General features: G+C 41.3%; 1 protein-coding gene across 7 annotated transcripts in view; it reads left to right on the top strand.

Moving 5' to 3' along the window:
* Nucleotides 1-19,306, top strand: part of lrp1bb (low density lipoprotein receptor-related protein 1Bb) — a 254,702-nt gene that overhangs the window by 170,465 nt on the left and 64,931 nt on the right. For all 7 annotated transcript variants that reach the window (XM_069698696.1, XM_069698693.1, XM_069698690.1 and 4 more), the window contains 10 exons: nucleotides 7,830-7,970; nucleotides 8,088-8,213; nucleotides 8,377-8,508; nucleotides 12,513-12,647; nucleotides 12,987-13,116; nucleotides 14,132-14,258; nucleotides 14,402-14,553; nucleotides 15,227-15,351; nucleotides 15,559-15,930; nucleotides 18,800-18,989. In XM_069698696.1, the coding sequence (XP_069554797.1) occupies nucleotides 7,830-7,970; nucleotides 8,088-8,213; nucleotides 8,377-8,508; nucleotides 12,513-12,647; nucleotides 12,987-13,116; nucleotides 14,132-14,258; nucleotides 14,402-14,553; nucleotides 15,227-15,351; nucleotides 15,559-15,930; nucleotides 18,800-18,989 (1,630 nt within the window). The remainder of the gene's footprint in view (nucleotides 1-7,829; nucleotides 7,971-8,087; nucleotides 8,214-8,376; nucleotides 8,509-12,512; nucleotides 12,648-12,986; nucleotides 13,117-14,131; nucleotides 14,259-14,401; nucleotides 14,554-15,226; nucleotides 15,352-15,558; nucleotides 15,931-18,799; nucleotides 18,990-19,306) is intronic.

Below are 19,306 nucleotides of genomic sequence, written 5' to 3'. Positions count from 1 at the left end.
TAATGATGTGAAGTTCTGTTGTAAGGACTGTCCTGTGTTAAGTGCCTTGAAAAACCTGTGTTGTGATTTGGGGCTATATAAATAAATTGAATTGAACTTTACGCCAGTCAAATATTGTTGCCAAAAAGAAACAAGAGCAATGTGTACAACCAAACCAGTACATGTTTTTTTTTTTTTAATTTTATAATGACCCCTCTTGGTCATGAAATATGTACTCGCATATACACATACATTTCATGTACTCTGGGCTGGACTGTAGTCACTAAGTGTCAGTTTTAGGGACTAGTGACTTAAGTGACTGTAGTGACTTTAGTGAACAGCTGACAGCAGCAGAAAAATAAAACATTTTAAAAATGTCAGCAGCAGAAGGATTGGAACAAAGTGTATGGGTTGTGGCCGAATCTGATGTAGTTACCGCAGAGAGAAAAGCCCGTCATCAGCATGTGTTGAGATTGGAATAGAGAGAAAGACCAAGCAGAGGAAAAAGATAAATATATAGTATAAGCATGAGACAGTCTTTGTGATTTAACTTCTCCTGAGCTTCATTTGTAGCCAAATGGTTACACAAGCAACGCTCACGGTTCAAATCTAGCTAGTGACCTGTATTGCATGTCATACCACTTCTCTCTCCCCTTGTTTTCTGTCTTCCTCTTTTCTCCCAACTGTCTGATTAAAAAGAAACAAATGCCCTCCAGAATATCTAAGAACCTTAACTTCAGTAGAAAATGAATTCTTGCAACCATCCATCCATCCATTTTCTTCTGCTTATCCGGGATCGGGTCACGGTGGCAGCAGGCCAAGCAAGTTGGCGCAGACTTCCCTCTCCCCTGCAACATTTTCCATCTCATCCTGGGGGATCCCGAGGCGTTCCCAGGCTAGCTGGGAGATATAATCCCTCCAGCATGTTCTGGGTCTTCCCCGGGGTCTCCTTGCAGTTGGGCATGCCCAGAAAACCTCCAGAGGGAGGCGCCCAGGAGGATCCTGATCAGATGCCCGGACCACCTCAGCTGACTCCTTTCGACGCAAAGGAGTAGCGGCTCAGCTCCGAGTTCCGTCCTGATGTCGAGCTCCTTATCCGATCTCTAAGGCTGAGCACAGCCACCCTACGGAGGAAACTCAGTTCAGCCGCTTGTAGCCGCAATATTGTTATTTCGGTCACGACCGAGAGCTCGTGACCATCGGTGAGGGTCAGAACGTAGGTCGACCGTTAAACTGAAAGCTCCGCCTTTCGGCTCAGCTCCCTTTTTACCAAAACGGTCCATTGTACTGCTGCAGCCGATCCGATCCGCCTGTTGGTCTCCCGCTCCATCCTACCCTCACTCGTGAACAAGACTCCGAGATACTTAAACTCCTTCACTTGGGGCAGGCACTCCGTCCCCACCTGGAGGGATCAATCCACCGGTTTCCAGCAGAGCACCATGGCCTCAGATTTGGAGGCGCTAACTCTCATCCCCGCCGCTTCACACTTGACTGCAAACCGCCCCAGTGAATACTGGAAGTCATGGTCTGAATAGGCCAACAGGACCACATCATCTGCAAACAGCAGAGAGGGGATCCGGAAACCCCCAAACCTGACGTTTTCCTCCCCCTGGCTGTGCCTAGATATCTTGTCCATGAAGGTCACAAACAGGATTGTGACAAAAGACAGTCGTGGCGGAGGCCAACACCAACCGGGAACGTGTCTGACTTATTGCCGAGAATACAAATACAGCTCCTACTGCAGTCGTATAGAGACCGGATGGCCCATTGCAACAGCTCCAGCACACTTCTCCAAGTCCACAAACCACATGTAGACTGGATGGGCAAACTCCTAGGACCCCTCCAGCAGTCTTGCAAGGGTAAAGAGCTGGTCCACTGTTCCACGACCGGGACGGAATCCGCACTACTCCTCTTGACTCTGAGGTATGACAAGTGGTCGGACCCTCCTTTCCAGCACCGTGGCATACGTTTTGCCCGGGAGGCTGAGTAGTGTGATACTCCGATAGTTGGAGCACACTCTCCGGTCCCTTTTTTTGAAAATGGGAACCACCCCGGTCTGCCATTCTGTGGGCACTGTTCCTGACCCGCATGCTACATTGAAGAGGCGTGTCAGCCAAGACAGCCCAGCAATGTCCAGTGCCTTCAGTATCTCAGGACAGATCTTATCCACCCCCGGCGCCTTTCCAGGAGCTTTTTGACTACCTCAGAGACCTCCGCCAGGGATATGAGTGTGACCCTGCCTCGTCTCCAGGGGGCATGCTGGTTGGGTTTAGGAGTTCCTCAAAGTGCTCTTTCCACCGCCCGACGATATCCCCTGTCCAGGTCAACGCTCCACCCCACCGACTCCAAGATGGCCGGATACTCCGAACTGCTGTTCGGTTCATAAGCACAAACAACAGTCAGAGCCTTCCGCCCTGCAACCTGCAGGCGCATGGAGGCGACCCTCTAGTTTCCCGGGGAGAACTCCAACGTGGCGGCACTGTTGCAACTATAAACTATATTATACATTACCATATAAATGACCAACCTTTGATATGCATATACTTCAGATAGGTGAGAGATCATGTTTCATTCATTTCTCTCTTTTATTTCATTAATTTATTGTTACAGCAGACTTAAATTTTAATGTTAAATTGTCTCACTTTCACACCGTTGCAATCTTGACAATTGGGTCTTCCAGTGAGCAATGCGAATGCATTTTGCTTGCCAAAATTGGTAATGAGAAGAGTGCAAACATACTGAGCAGAGAGTCGCTGGTTGTGTGCGTGTGTCCAGACCAAATTGTATTTTTTAAGGAGAAAATGAAATCCAAAAATAAAAAGAGTGTAGTCAAGCAGATTCTGTGTTGTTTAAGCATGTTATTAATCCTGACAGGCCTTCGTTTCCTGTGTAGTGGGCATCTGTCAGCATGTGCAGAGAGCATTAATTATAGTGTTACAGGATAAGAAAGCAGTGGCAAAATGGAAATCCCACTGTTTACTTAGCTGTTGCCATTCTGCTACTGTAAGCCAGCACTTCTTTCAATGAAGGCTTTGGACTATGGAGGCATGGACATTGGAGACTTCATTATTGCACTTCACAAATGGGAGATAGAATTCAAGGCGACATAGACTAATGGCTTGATTCCTGCACAGGAGCAGGTACAGCAAAACAGCAAAATTATGTATGCGGATCTCCATCAATCACAATTAATGACGTCTTGTTTTGTTGATGAAATTGAATGGTAGAATGAACAGCATTATTTTGGCATTTTTTAAAAGAGAGAAATTTGTCAGTGGTTTAACATCAGCAACATAGCTATATATAGAAGATATAGTATTTAAACATGCAGTCCAAACACTTGTCAACAACTTCTGCCAGTGAGAGCAATTATTAAAACACTGTTGACTTGTATTTACATCATAGATTTCACCGTAGCTTACTCTGTTGCGGCTGTAAAATGGTGGATAAATTGTTTTGAGCTTCAAAACCTCTGTGATATAACTTGCATTTTACTGACATACAGCCTCTTCAATAGTATTGGCTTTTTTAAATAGTCTTGGCAGGGGAATCTTTAGCAGATAATATTTGTCAGAAAAAAAGAAATGGAAAGCAATGTTATGAAGTGTGTCTCAAGACTAAAGATGCCTCATTCACTAAACACCACAGTTCACATATAACATGCATTTTGAATTTAATGTTGTTCGTTTGTTGTTTGTTTTTGTGTCAGACGTTCAGTCTCTGATACCAAGTTGCATTCCTTCTTTATTGTCCATTGAACATAAACTTTAATGGTCGGCTGAAAATGAGGCTGGCATAGACAGCCGGGCAGCCAGACAGGCCATTTTCTACTCCTAAGCTTCTTTTGTTGTTCGCAAGTGCATGGGAGCTGTCCATTACATAGAAATGTCCCCTCTGCAGATTCTGTTTCGTCCGCATGGTGTAAGATGCAATTCCGTGCATTTGCTCACCATTTACTCTGTTTCCCACAAAGTTCTCTAAATGTTCTCTGTTAGTCATCTTTGTCTTTCTAGTTCAGCAATCTCTGATTAAAGGTGATTTATAAGGTCTGTTGAATTTATACTCTGCTTTCTCAACAAATAAATAGCTGCATATTACTGGAAAGTCAGAGTGCCGGTCTCTATCATAGGAAAAGACCATCCCTGCCACTCTAATAGACTTATCACTCACTCAATATAGTGTAAAGTTTACTGTTTACAGTCAATCTGTGCTAGGGCAAAGTTAATGATCCGGTAAGGTAAAGAGCATTTTCTTAGTGTACGTTTGGAATTATTTTGTTTTTATAGCTGGCAAGGTGACATATTACTAATTGTAATGTTTCAATGTTAGTGCCAAATCAATAACACATTGCCAGTGCTCTATTAGCTAGCAAACTAAGTACCTAAGGATGGCAATTACCATTAATAGCTGTTTACTCATCAGTCGAGAAGAAACGTTGGGTAGCATTATAGTTCTTTCCAGTACTCACCAAGAGATGTCTGCAGCAGTGAAAAACTTTTTTTTAACTTGTTGTGCTTCTGTTTCTATCACTTTTTCTTTGCTGCTGAATGTGGCTTTTTGTCAATAAGGGAGTGGTGGTGGTAATAAGGGTGTCTTGCCAAGAGCTTCAGCCATTGCTGCGTTTAAGCTTCCATTCATTGATTAGCAGTTGTTAATTGGCTGAACCGAGGGCAGTACCTTCAACATGATTGAAAAGAGGTTAGAGTACTCCGTCTGGGCAGCAATACTTCCTCCTCCTCTAATGTTCAACTGAGGGCAGACTGAATACTGCATTGACTCACTATCACCTCTTATGGTACAACGTGGTATTACATGACAGTCGACCCAGGGCGAGCAGGTTGTCTTCACTAGATGTTTTTGCTGCATGATACAGCATTCTGTTGATACTTATTGTTTAAACTAACTTATACAACTATTAAATACTATACAACATAGATTATGAACAAATATGCATTATAACTAGCATTAGGATTACAACATCCATTTACAAATAAAAGCATGTGCGATATGCTTTGGCAAGGAAATAAATTGTTGATATAGTCAGATGAGTGTGGCTAATGAAGGGCTTTTGTGTCCCCTGTGTTGTTGTAACCAATCAACATTAATGAGCATAAATCTAACAATGATTGTGTTCTCTCCTCTGGTCTGGGAAAGCCTAATTGATCCGTTAGTCATGTTTGTGTGGTGAAGGTTACTCCAAGAGACAATCATGTGTAAACAAGGAAAGCTTGTTTACACATGATGGATCGGTAACTCCCTCATAGCAGGGGGTGGAGCTGGAGGTAACACAACAAGACACAAACCACTAGAAAAGGTTTTGTAAAGGTGCAGTGATAATCAGTGGAATGCTCTTCTCAGAGAGGAATCAAACAAGTTGTTTCTTGATGGGGTGCTTGTTTTCCTCTTTGCCTTCTCATGTTGTGTGTTTCCATGCTGGTTGTAGGAATAATGATGGCACTGTTAGTGACACAAGGTCAAGCCACTCGGGTCCTTGGGCTTTGTAATAATTGGATTGGCTTTTGGGAAAAGTGAGGGCTTCTATTTTGAAGATGTGGGTGATCCATCAGGCTGGACTTGCTTGAGGTTCAAACTAGCAGTTGAGGTGGAAATTGAATATGATGTGCCACAAGCGAGCAATCACACCAAGCCAGTGGTCCCCACGGCATCAAATTAACACAGGGTGCAAAGCTAATCTCAGCTAGCATGTCCTCCAGGGTGTAATGTTTTGTAAATTGCATATAGACTGTCATTCTTACTCATGGGAATTTGTCTGATTTGTGGAAATGAGTTTTACATTCCCTTTAAGTTTGGCAGTCAGCCTAAAGCTATTAAGACAAGTGGGAATTGTTTTTTATTTTTTTATTTTTTTATAAATCAAAAAGGGTAATGGAACAAAATAGTGTCTAACCTTCTAGTGACAAATGGTGTAAAATCTGAAGGACAAGTGCAATTTATTTTTGAAACAAAAATTATGTTGCTAAATTTCTTTACAACATAGTCTTAACAGCATTATGTTTTCAGCATTTACTGTAAGTTTTGGTTGCTAATATAATTGGAGAGGATATTGCACTGCCCCAGGATGTGTGCAGGATCAGGGCTCAGGTTGGTTGAATTAGCTCAAAACATGAAAAGAAATTTACTTGGAAATAACATTGAATTAAAAGATGCAGACATTTAATGAATTGTTGTTGCTGCTGCTGAGCAGAGGGTTTCCTCTGCGGAGAGTTTCTGTGCCTCTCCTGTGGGTGTCTCCACTCTAAGGTGACAATACAAAGGTTATTGCTCTAGACCACTGTAGCTCCTAAACTTTGAAAAAGGGTTTTTAAATATGAAACTTGAAACTTCAGATTTTTAACATTTCATATGTCAATCTGTTTTTATGTTGTTTTATTAAATTATTTTGTTGTTTGGTTCTTATTATTTTTTTCTTTTTTAAATGCACTCTATTAAAAGAAAAAAAAAGACTTAGCCTGACTTCAAAAGCACTATTATTATTATTATTATTATTATTTTTGTATTATTGTTAAGATCCTTTACTATAAAGGAATTTAATCAATTGGGTCCCATGACATTTGTAAAGTCTAGAAGAGCTGCACATTTGAAATATTGTATTCCCTCTTATGTTAGCAAAACATAGGTTAAACAAAAGTTAGCCAGCTTAGTCGCGTTCAGTCTCGGGTATGCATGCTCTGCCCAGAGAGCATGCCCAGCACGGATTCATCTGGCCTGTGTGGGAATGTCTTACCAGACACCCAATTTCAAAACTCCATGTGCTGTGAGATACGGAGATTTATCTGGTAGTGATTGGCTTTAACCTGTATTTTGTGAACTCATTTGGCTAAATCTTGAATATTTCATTTATATGTAAAAGTCACATGTTACAGGTTTAGACCATATCTTCTCAGAGTAATAGTCTATATTTACAGTTTTGGACCTTTCAAAACAGACTAAATTCATGTCCATCTGCACCTCATTTATAATGTTTATTGTGTAAGGAGAGAAGCCACCTCACTCATCTCCACTTTGTACTTCAGTGGGTTTTTAAAAATGTTGAGTTCCTGTCATGTCTGCAGAGTCTGTGACAAAGTGCCTGGACCATGCATCACTGATTCCTGCTGAGGAAAAAAGGTGGCATTTAGAGGATACTGTGGTGGCGATGGGCTTGGTGTGCTGGGGTCATGAGCCTATTGTGCATGGGCCTGTTTACAAAGACACACTCATCATTCATGCGCACAAAGACAGCGCCACCGAGCCTGGAGGGCTGTTCACTGTCACACAGAGCCAGACAGGCCAGCCACTCCTCAAAAGGGTAGAAGGTGAAACATCATGACACACAAACAACTACAGTACATGTTCTCAGATGCAACGGGGCATCTAATGGCAGGCATGGAGTTGAAAATCACAGCTGTGCTTATTTAATTTCATAATGGAAACGCCCTCAAATTGTTTAAGTTCATGGAAATTTCTTTGGTGAAATGAAAACCTTTCCAATCAAAGTAAGTATGATTCAAGGCTGCGAGATGCGCACATCATCAGAAGCAAGTGGGCAGAGCCGGGAACAGGGTATCCCACTCTTTAATCTCAAATCAGCTCAGAGAATGCCTCAGTTATTAAGGGGCTTTGTGGCATAAGAATCACCATTTGCATGTGGAATGGGTAATAAGGGGGGTATTTGATTGTGCTTGCTGGATGTTTTGAAAGACATGTTCACATTATCATGTGAATTCCATACATTTCTCAGTTAAGAAGACTGATTGTAGCAGTGTTACCACAGTGTACAGCGCAATTTTCTTTTTCACTGCAGTTTTACTGAAGTAAGGTCTTTTCGAAAATTACGTTGGTTTTTACAGGTGGCAAACTCTGGTGGGCAGATGACGAGTCTGCACAGCTGGGAACGGTCACCAAGAGAGACGGACGTAACCATGTGGTTCTGAGAAACAAGACGAGCGGGTTGGTTCATATGAAGGTGTACGACAGGGAGGGTCAGAAAGGTAAAACCACTCACACATATCGTCACACAAACCTTCAGATATAGACATAAAAGGTTGCACATGACCAACATTTGGTAACTTGCTATTTGCCTCTTGCTGATTGTGCTTAACATTCAGGAAGAAACCCGTGCCAGGTAAACAATGGAGGATGCTCACAGCTCTGTTTCCCGACTTCAGAGAACACTCGCAGCTGTTCCTGCACCGTTGGCTACAACTTGCGGAGTGATCGCATGTCTTGTGAGGGTAAGATTCCCATTTTCCCTTGAGCCTTTCATTACATTCAATGTGAGGTTATGAATCTATGCTTAAGTAAATAGTCTACACATGCTAATGCAAGGGAACTTATAATTATCTACGCTATAATACCTGTATTCCTGGTTTAATAGGTACTTCTGTTATTCTATAGGTGTTGACTCATTTCTGATATATTCCATTCACGAGGGGATCAGAGGAATCGCTCTTGACCCAAATGACAACAGCGAAGCTCTCATGCCTATCACAGGAACCCTGTTTGCTGTGGGTGTCGACTTTCATGCAGGTATGATACCACTAATACGGACGTATTTATTCTGTTGTTTGACATTGAGTATAAGACAGCTGAGATTCACTGTTGAAGAGGTGTTGTGTCTGACATAATTAGATGTACATATTGCATGTTGTTCCTGGTGTTTTTTTGCAGGCTTTGAATGTCATCTTTTGCTCCTGTCTCCAACTGATATTGTAAGATTTCAAGTTTAATGTAGTCTTTAATGTAGTCCTTCGAACCCAGGAATGTTTCAAATGTCTACATAACAGAAAGGCTTAACTACCACACACTTTTATAATGCAATGTACCGACCTAGACCTCTAACATCTGCACATCGACATTAAAACAAAACAATGTTCTGTAATTTTGCTGAATAGCAGCAACATTGGCCTCTGTGGCCTCAAGTGGGAATTACGGGACAGAGGTGCATTACATTTTTGTTGGACTCTAAAGTTCGAGTGGTGAAGGGTACTGGAACATAGCACAATGACCCACTGCAAACAACCAATTGCTCTGTCCACCCACGTCGGGTTAAAATAGGGCTAATCTAATTACTGTGACCAAAAACCTCTGAACACACAGCAGTTGTGTGCTAAAATGTTGTTGCTCAGAGGTAGCTTATCACTGACTGAGTGTCGAGCAACTGGGTCCTTGCTCAACAGAAATAACTACTGAATTGCCCAACATGTGAATATGTCCCAGGAACATTACAATCCAAAACCGTCCTGGCACGCCACAAAAAATAGAGTTTGGTGGTTGCTAGGATGTTGTTTTGGTTTGTTGACCTTGCCTTTATTTTTTTATGGTTCATAATGGTTGTCAAAGAATGAAGTGACCCATTACCACATTAATGCTTTTGCTTTTATGTTGGAACCTTTTCTCTCACCACGTTGCATGGGGAAATATGATGGTTTCTCTCGAATGGCACATCTTAACCCCAACTAAATTATGGTATGGGATGTGAATTAATACGAAAAGTTGCTCCAACTAATTTAATATTAGCAACTAAATTTGGGAGAGGCAGAGATCAACAGACCTCCTCTGTCACTTAAAAGCCAGTGTTATCTACTGAGGGGGACTATATTACCAGAATACAGTCCATTACAGACTCGGGGGACATATTGACACTGTTGACACTGGGACATTGTTTTCAATTTTTTTCAAAATCTGCTTGTCTGTGCGGGGGACACCACAGATAGGATTGTGTTCACTTAATGGAGTGTCACTTTGTTTTTAGCCATGGTTACTCAGACCACTACTTTGGTCCAGACTCAAGAATTGTTGGATGTATTATCATGGAATTCGGTAGAGATATACAGTAACTAGTGCCCAGACAATGAATCCTAATGACTCTGGTGTTCCCCAGACTATTACTCTACCCCACATTGAAACCTGGTGAAACAGGTCATTCCTAAATAAACTATTGTTAGTTAATGACGTAAAGTTTCTGTATTGTATATAAATCAATCCAGAGGTACATGCCCACTGCATTTACGTAAGCCTTATACTTTAATGAACTAAAAGGTTCCATACAGACTTTTGGTCTCTCAAAGAAAGTCAGTGTAAACAGTCCATCCGGAAAGTGTTCACAGTATTCACTTTTTCCACATTTTGTTATGTTACAGCCTTATTCCAAAATGGGTTAAATTATTTGTTTTTTCCTCAAAACTGTACACACAATACCCCATAATGATAATGTGAAACAAGTTTTTATTTTATTTTTGCAAATCTATTTAAAATAAAAAATGAAAAAAATCACATGTACATACGTATTCACAGCCTTTGCCATGACACTCAAAATTGAGCTCAGGTGCATCCTGTTTCCACTGATCATCCTTGACATGTTTCTACAACTTGGTTGGAGTCCACCTGTGGTAAATTCAGTTGATTGGACATGATTTGGAAAGACACACACCGTCTATATAAGGTCCCACAGTTGACGGTGCATGTCAGAGCACAAACCAAGCCATGAAGTCCAAGGAATTGTCTGTATACCTCCGAGACAGGATTGTATCGAGGCACAGATCTGAGGAAGGGTACAGAAAAAATTCTGCAGCATTGAAGGTCCCAATGAGCACAGTGGCCTCCATCATCCATAAATGGAAGAAGTTTGGAACCACCAGGACTCTTCCTAGAGTTAGCCGCCCGGCCAAACTGAGCGATCGGGGGAGAAGGGCCTTAGTCAGGGAGGTGACCAAGAACCTGATGGTCACTCTGACAGAGCTCCAGCGTTGTTCTGTGAAGAGAGGAGAACCTTCCAGAAGGACAACCATCTCTGCAGCACTCCACCAAGCAGGCCTGTATTGTAGAGTGGCCAGACGGAAGCCACTCCTCAGTAAAAGGCACATGACAGCCCGCCTGGAGTTTGACAAAAGGCACCTGAAGGACTCTCAGACCATGAGAAACTAAATTCTCTGGTCTGATGAAACAAAGATTGAACTATTTGGCCTGAATGCCAAGCGTCATGTCTGGAGGAAACCAGGGACTGCTCATCACCTGACCAATACCATCCCTACAGTGAAGCATGGTGGTGGCAGCATCATGCTATGGGGATGTTTTTCAGCAGCAGGAACTGGGAGACTAGTCAGGATGGAGGGAAAGATGAATGCAGCAATGTACAGAGACATCCTTGATGAAAACCTGCTCCAGAGTGCTCTGGACCTCAGACTGGGCGAAAGTTCATCTTCCAACAGGACAACGACCCTAAGAACAAAGCCAAGATAACAAAGGAGTGTCTTCAGGACAACGCTGTGAATGTCCTTGAGTGGCCCAGCCAGAGCCCAGACTTGAACCAGATTGAACATCTCTGAAGAGATCTGAAAATGGCTGTGCACCGACACTCCCCATCCAACCTGATGGCGCTTGAGAGGTCCTGCAAAGAAGAATGGGAGAAACTGGACAAAAATAGGTGCCAAGCTTGTAGCATCATACTCAAAAATACTTGAGGCTGTAATTGCTGCCAAAGGTGCTTCAACAAAGTATTGAACAAAGGCTGTGAATACTTATGTACGTGTTATGTTGTCATTCTTTATTTTTAATAGATTTGCAAAAAATTTAAACAAACTTTTTTTCACTGTCATTATGGGGTATTGTGTGTAGAATTTTGAGGGAAAACAATTAATTTAATCAATTTTGGAATAAGGCTTTAAAATAACAATGTGGAAAAAGTGAAGCGCTGTGAATACTTTCCGGATGCACTGTATGTGTAAGAGCAGTTTGGGTCACTCATTACAAAACCAGAGATATTTTTTTTATCCAATAAGAAATCTCAGAGGCTTCAAAGGTCAATAACAATCCTATAATGTGACCAGAACTTTTGAAAAAGAGGAAATAAGCTAAATCCAAAATTGGACATTCCCAAAGTACAGAACAATATTGTCAGTTGTCCTCACCTTTATTACTTTGGCTCAGTGAACCTGAGAATGTATTACTAAGAGCTGAAACTGACATCAGGCACATATTATTTACATGTCATTATCGAAGCCAGGTTGCCAGAGCAGAACGCTTGAAAGCCCTGCAGCTGTATTATGTCATATGTCATCTATATGTTAACAGAGTGTGAAGGTAGCGGGAAGGGGGAATTGCAATTATAGATACAATACCATCTAACCTCTTAACAACCTCTATAGAGTAAAACTGACAGTCATACAAGAAGATGCACTTGAAGACTACACTGTAAAAAATTGCTTACTATTTTATATACTGATTTGAGTGGGCTGTAAAATCATGAAGGGTCCATAAGAGTTTTACCAACACCATGTTTTGCATGAAGTAATATACAGCCCTGTAAAATTTGACCAACGATCGCCTCTCCTGTCCAGGCACTTTGTCAACAAAGAGCTGTGAGCTGTGGGTATTTTCACCATATTTTTTTATAGTGCCACACAACATCTGGCGAAATGGACCGTAAAATGTGGTTTCACGGGCTGCTTTGTTTGAGGGCATAAATACTTTTGTGGCAGCTGCATTCATCATCACATTTTCCCTCGTCATTAGCTGTATTGTGTATTTTGCAGGAAATGACACTGTGTACTGGACAGACATGGGGCTGAACAGAATATCCCGTGCCAAACGTGATCAGACCTGGAGGGAAGATATCATCACTACTGGCATCAGTCGGGTGGAAGGCATCGCCGTTGACTGGATCGCTGGTTAGTATTATGACTCCACAGGGCCTGGAGTTATTACAACAGGCTGTCAAGCTGGTATTGATTGCTAAATAGTGTCACTCTAGGTGCAATGCCTCTTGTTGTGGCATTGAGTCGAGGTCTTTGTTTTGATCCGGCTTGCCAATAAACATTAAGCCTCGGAGACAAAGTTGGGTATCATGCTGTAAAAACATTCACAGGACAAACATATGTACAAAACTGTTTGTAGTGTACAGTTATGTATACATTCATGATGTCAACTTCTTGAGTATCTTCTGCCCCTTGTGAATCAATAAACTTCTGCTGTATTTACACATCTTACAATTGCTTCTGTCTACCCAGGCAACCTGTACTGGACAGACCATGGTTTCAATCTAATAGAAATATCCCGTCTGAATGGTGCATACCGCTCCGTGGTCATATCGGAAGGACTTGATCAGCCGAGGGCTATTGCTGTGCATCCACAAAAGGGGTAAGGAATGCCTTTCTTTGTGCTTTAATGGTTTGTTTTCACTATTTCAATGCACTGTTTACTGAAATCAGTTGTATCCCTTAGTTTTGGTATTTAATGTAAAGAGAAGACATGTTTAATACATTTGCCTGCTGGAACTCTTTAAAGTGTAATGATGCATAGCAAGCCAATACACTTTTTGTGAAACAAAAAACAAACCAGGTGGTTGCCCTGTTGACGAATATAGGTTTAGCACATATAAACTCACCAAGCACTGTGTTAGGAACACCTGTACTCCCTCTTATTTGTGCGATTGTCCAACCAGCCAATAATGGGTGGAGCTGATAGAAAGGCTGCAGTAACCCAGATAACTATTCTTTACAACTATTGAGAGTGGAAAAGCATCTCAGGATGTATGACAAACAACACCTTGAGGCAGATGGGCTACAACAGCAGGAGACCCAGTCTGATTCCCCATCAGCCAAAACCAGAAAGCTGGCGCTGCAGTGGGCACAGGCTCACCAAAACTGGAAACCTGAAGACTGGAAACCTTAGTCTTTTTCTGATGAATGTAAACTGCTGTGGCACGCAGATGGTTGGCTCACAAGTCTGTGTCAACAGCAGGAATCCTTGGACCCAACCTGCCTTGTGGCAACAGTCCAGTCTGTTGGTGGTGAAATGACGTGGGGGATGTTTTCTTGGCCCACATTGCTCACCATAATACTAATCAGTCATCATTTGAATGCCGCAGCCTGTTTGAGAATGGCCGCTGACCATTTTCATCCCATTATAGCAACAGTCTACCATCTTCTAATGGCTGCTGCCAGCACCATAACGCACCACAACAAAGCAGCAGTCTTCAACTGCTCAGGGTTTATTTACTGTTTGTGCCATTGAAGATTGTTTATTGTTTAACTATAAAATATCTTGCCTCATGAGAAAGCTTTGTCACACTTTTATAATTTATTTTCTGTAAAATGGAACATAGGCCAACTAAATCAATCACACTGCATTTGGGTGTTATATTGCTGGACAGGTATCTCTTCTGGACTGAGTGGGGCCAGAACCCCTGCATTGGCCGCTCCCGCCTGGACGGTTCAGACCAGGTCACCTTGGTTAACTCGGGAATCATGTGGCCCAATGGGATTTCAATAGACTATGAGGTAAAGCTGCACACAGATGCATAAACTTCATCCTCCATGCCACTGTATTCCATACTTCTTATTTCCTCTTACTCTTTTGTGCCTGAAATATTACCATCCTAAGAGGTTTGGTTTGTGATATGCATTTTGAAATTCCCTTCCAGGAAAATACATTATATTGGTGCGACGCTCGCACAGATAAGATCGAGAGGATCAACCTTGAGACAGGTGAGAGCCGCGAGATTGTACTGTCAGTGGCCAACGTAGACCTGTTCTCAGTGGCTGTGTTTGGGGCTTACATCTACTGGTCTGACAGGTAATTTATTATTTTCTTCAATGCATGCACATGCATTGGTCTGCAAAGCCTGTAACCCAACAATAACCTATCCCTTCAGAGGTCCCATGTGAAAAAATATTAAGAACAGCAATTCCTCTTAGTGATAGTCACCACCTGTTTTTGTAAATATTTCTGACAAAATTCAATGGCAAGGATTCCCCAACCTTTTCTAAAAGTCAGGCACACAATACGGTTTTATAATGCCTTTATAATAACCAACTGACTTAATTTTCATGAAGTCAGTTGGTTATTTTTTGTTAAACTCTGCTGCTTTTCCTGTTGCTCCAATCAATGGACTGAGAAATAATTTTACTGGTGAAAAAAAAAGGTGGTTGAATATTCAGTCACATATGTCTTTCCTTTGTTTTTGCACGTTAAACATGTCATGCATGACATTAAGATAAATAATTTTATCCTCTCCAGTTTACAATCAGGGCAACAATGGAAATAGTTTTATTGTGTTTTTTCTTCAACATATTTAGCTGTATCAGGACTGAATGTTTGCAGCCTTGACTCTTGCATGAGTATTGTCAAATGAAATTATTTATTGCAGGATGTCCGTCTAACTTTATTATTACCCTTCCTTGGTGAAAAATCTGAAGACAGTATGCTCTCACTTATTTTTTACCCTGTCTCTCCTGATGTTATTCAGGGCCCACTCCAACGGTTCCATCCGACGTGGCCTAAAGGCCGACACCAGTGAGGCTATGACAATGAGGAGTGGTCTTGGGGTCAATTTGAAGGATGTGACGGTCTTTAACAGAGGCAGAGAAAAAGGTAACAATTTAAATTTTACAGTCCTATGCATTACAATAGTGACTTTTGCTATTGCGGTTATGCTACTTGAAAATGTTGCCTTTTAACAAACCCTTTCCCAAATGTGACAGCTCCACGGCTTGTGTGTTTGTCAATGTAATTTAAACATGATTGCACAAAACAGAAACTGACGCAAACCAGTAACTGAACATGTGTTGTGTTTTGGAGGCACCAACCCGTGTGCTCGGAGTAACGGAGGCTGCCAGCAGCTGTGCTTTCACCTGGGAAGTGGTCGCCGGACCTGTTCCTGCGCCCACGGCCGCTTGGCACAGGACGGCTTTGCCTGTCAGCGCTATGAAGGTTATTTACTCTTCTCTGAGAGGACTATCCTGAAAAGCATTCACCTTTCAGATGAAAGCGATCTCAACTCACCTGTGCAGCCTTTGGAGAATCCTGTTTTTTTCAAGAATGTTGTAGCGCTGGCCTTTGATTATAGTCAGAAGACAGGAGGGACCAACCGCATCTTTTTCAGTGATGTCCATTTCGGAAATATACAGATGATTAATGATGACTGGACAGAAAGATCTATCATAGCAGAAAGTAAGTGCATTTCATATTTTCTTCTACATTTTTGAATTTTGTTACGTAATAAAACCCACTGCGGGAATCCAAAGTTCCCCTACTGCAAATATGCACTAATATACATATGTATTCACTTACTATGTCAATTTCAAGGGCTAAACATGTCCTGCATCATGGTACTCCTTTGTGGGTTGGCACAATGTGGTAGAGGATTAGTAAGGTGTTATTTTTTTTAAATTTTAGTTTCAATTAAGGGGTAACCTTAGAATACAATATTCCCACATTGTTTATAGCATCTACCTTAGTTACTATCAACAGTGACATTTCTTCTTCCTTCCTTCATTTTTGTTCTCCTTTTTCTCCTTTTAAAAGACCATTTAATTCTAAATCATTGTGATATAATACCCATGTTTGAAAGCTTCCTGCTCACTGACTGCCACAGATTGTATGAGGACCAATCCTTCTCTATTACTCACCAAAGCTCAGCTAGTCCCGTCTTGACAAGCATGACTGGAGTCAGATGAACAGCAAAAGTCTCTGTTCTGCACGGCTAGCATCCTCTGCCATTCTGTGAAGTTTCCACTGGGAGCAGAGCTCAGCACCTTCCCACCCCCATCTCACACCGGGAGACTGGCAGAGTGTTACTGATCCATTCTCACCCATCCCCCAACACTCCTTCCTCACTCCTGCTGAGAGAACTTTCAGTTTATTTATTTATTTTTGACAAATGAAAAAGCATTATCAAGAACCATCTGTCAGGATCTGTGTCCTTCACACCTTAGCACTTACGAAATGCAAAATGTAGGTGGTGCAAGGAATGAATTTGAGTGAAATTTAAATGTTTGAATACATAATACGTGTCGATGCCTAATTCTTTTGAGATGGGCAGCAGATTGTTTGCATGCAGCTACATTGCAGCCAACTGTGAAAAGATAGTGTGACTGTCCATGTTTTCAATTAGATTAGCTGCTGTTGATTGAAAGCAGCACATCCATCTGGTCCACACTCATTTGATGGACTATACACCTCTCTCCAGTATATAACCCGGCACTGTACATAAAATCAAGACTGCCTTCTATTTTCTTCTAAAAGTTATTGCCTGAATCCCGTCATTGAGGAAAGGTGAAGATGTTAATCATCCATATTTCCCTAATTAAACTCTGTGTCCCCCCCATTAATTACTCCCTTTCCTGGCCAACAATTTGTGAGAAACTCCAAGCTGCCAGACGGCTTTTATTGCAAACTATTAATTAGTGGTCGGCTGACTCAGGTAGAGTCTTAAGTATTCTAGAGTATGTTTTATGGGTTTTTAGATGTGGGGTTACAGCCAACATTGGCCACATGTTCACCATTTAGACAAATTAGAAACTACAAAGACAGATTAAAATGTGTGCAAAAATGCTCACAAAATGCTTACAAAACAGAGATCAGGAAAGATCAAATGTGCAAAATGCCAAATGTTGGAAACGTGATATGTGAATACAAAAATATTGTTAAATTTGCGTTTGAGTTTTAACCCTTTTATTTTGTTTGTTTTGATGTTACCGATGTTAGTAGTTTCAATCTGAATCTAGACGAGAGGAATCTGACTTTTTTGCTGTACTAAATGGGCTCTCTAATGAAAGACAATCAATCACTGGTTTTATCATACAATAAACTAATATATTTACACACAAATGAGATAGATACAAACAAATTCATACAAAACAAGCAGGTAATCTTTCCAAAGCCAGCGCTTAGACAATTTCCTATCTGGTTGACAAACTGTTATTTATGGCTTTATTAAATTTTAGTAGGCGGGCTGTGTCAGGGAAGAAACTCAACTTTTTTCTTCTCTCCAGTGAAATGGTACGTTTCCCTTCATCTGTTTTGTGGGTCTATTCCCTTTGTATTGCACTCAGAAGGAGCATATGTAATAGGAATCAAATTCTATGTTGTTGTAGAATTTTCTGCTGGAGTATTTCTTCTTTCTTTTTTTCTTTTTTTTTTTTCCTCTATAGCAACATAATGAAGAGATGTTTTTTGTCCTGGTCATAAACATCCACAAATACCCTCTCCTAGTGCATTGAGAGCAGTAGTCATATTTGTTTTTGAGTACATGCCAACTCAACAATGCAGTTATTTTGACCCTTCTTTTTCAGACTGATGCTTGTGTAATATTGAAACAGTGAAAGTCATATTCAATAAGTAATTTATGAATCCACAGAAAAAAGAAACTACAGTGAATAATCAAACATGATTTGGCCAGATTTTCTATCAGTGATCACTGTCTCTCTCTAGAGGCTCCCTGGCTGTCAGTCATATTCCTGCAATAACATGAGGGGGTGCAAAGGCCTTTTCATATTCTGTGTTTAGGAAATTGGTTTGCGATGAAAACATATTCAGTTCCTGAGTGACTGTGGCATCAACAAATAGCTGTCTGTCCAGTGTAGTGAGGCATGAAGTTATTTCCCTGTCAATCACGAAGGAAACACAATCCCAACTCTAACACAATTGGAGACTGCCATCTGTTACATGCAAAGTCAATATTTTTACGTAAATCTACACGACAGACTACTTTGGCGTTTGGTGGCCTCAGATGACAGCGACAGTGGCAGCTAAAAAAAATGTAATTACACAGTTATAGCATAATATCAACAAACTTCATGAATCTAAGCCCTAAATATGTAAAAGAGAGAACTTGTTTTTCTTATTTAGCATTTTACTCAAGTTTCAGTTGGTTATTTACTCACTTGTGACATAGACTAACAAGAGAGTTGTATTTTCCACATTAAGTTCTTATCAGGAGCAGCTTCTAAGTGTCCTTCAGGCTCCTCTGCATTTTTGTGTCTGAATTAGGGTAATTGGTTGGAACGTGACCAGCGGTCTGATGTGTCTGTTCTTTTAGATGTGGGTTCAGTGGAGGGTCTGGCTTACCACCGCGCCTGGGACACCTTGTACTGGACCAGCTCCACTACGTCTACCATCACGAGACAAGCTGTGGACCAGACACGAGTCAGCGCCTTTAGCAGGCAGGCTGTGGTCACTCTATCGGAGGAAGACCACCCGCACGTCCTGGCACTGGATGAGTGCCAAAAGTCAGTAGCTCTTGTTCATCTCAAAAAACTCTTTCTTACACACTTTCTTTAAATATTTATATCGCTTAGTTAATCCCAAAATGTCTAGACATAAACTCAGCCTTTGATACTGTGATGCACAACATGTTTTTTATTTACAGTTTGATATACAACCAGCTCATCTTTTCTTGTTACGCTGTTGACGCCATACTCTACGTGGTTTTTGATCCTCATCATTGTTGTTCATGACAAATTGAATTAGAGAAAAAGTGCAAATAACAACATGAAACAGCATAAACAATCTGAGGTATTTAAAGACAAATATTGTTAAAGTTGTT

Source organism: Brachyistius frenatus, unplaced genomic scaffold (assembly GCF_029030835.1).
Source record: "Brachyistius frenatus isolate BFR_SWC_R1_liver_20210118 unplaced genomic scaffold, ASM2903083v1 Contig_27, whole genome shotgun sequence".
In the NCBI taxonomy this organism is placed as follows: Eukaryota; Metazoa; Chordata; class Actinopteri; family Embiotocidae; genus Brachyistius; species Brachyistius frenatus.
The sequence above is the reverse complement of the archived record's forward strand: the minus strand, read 5'-3'. Positions and strand labels throughout refer to the sequence as shown.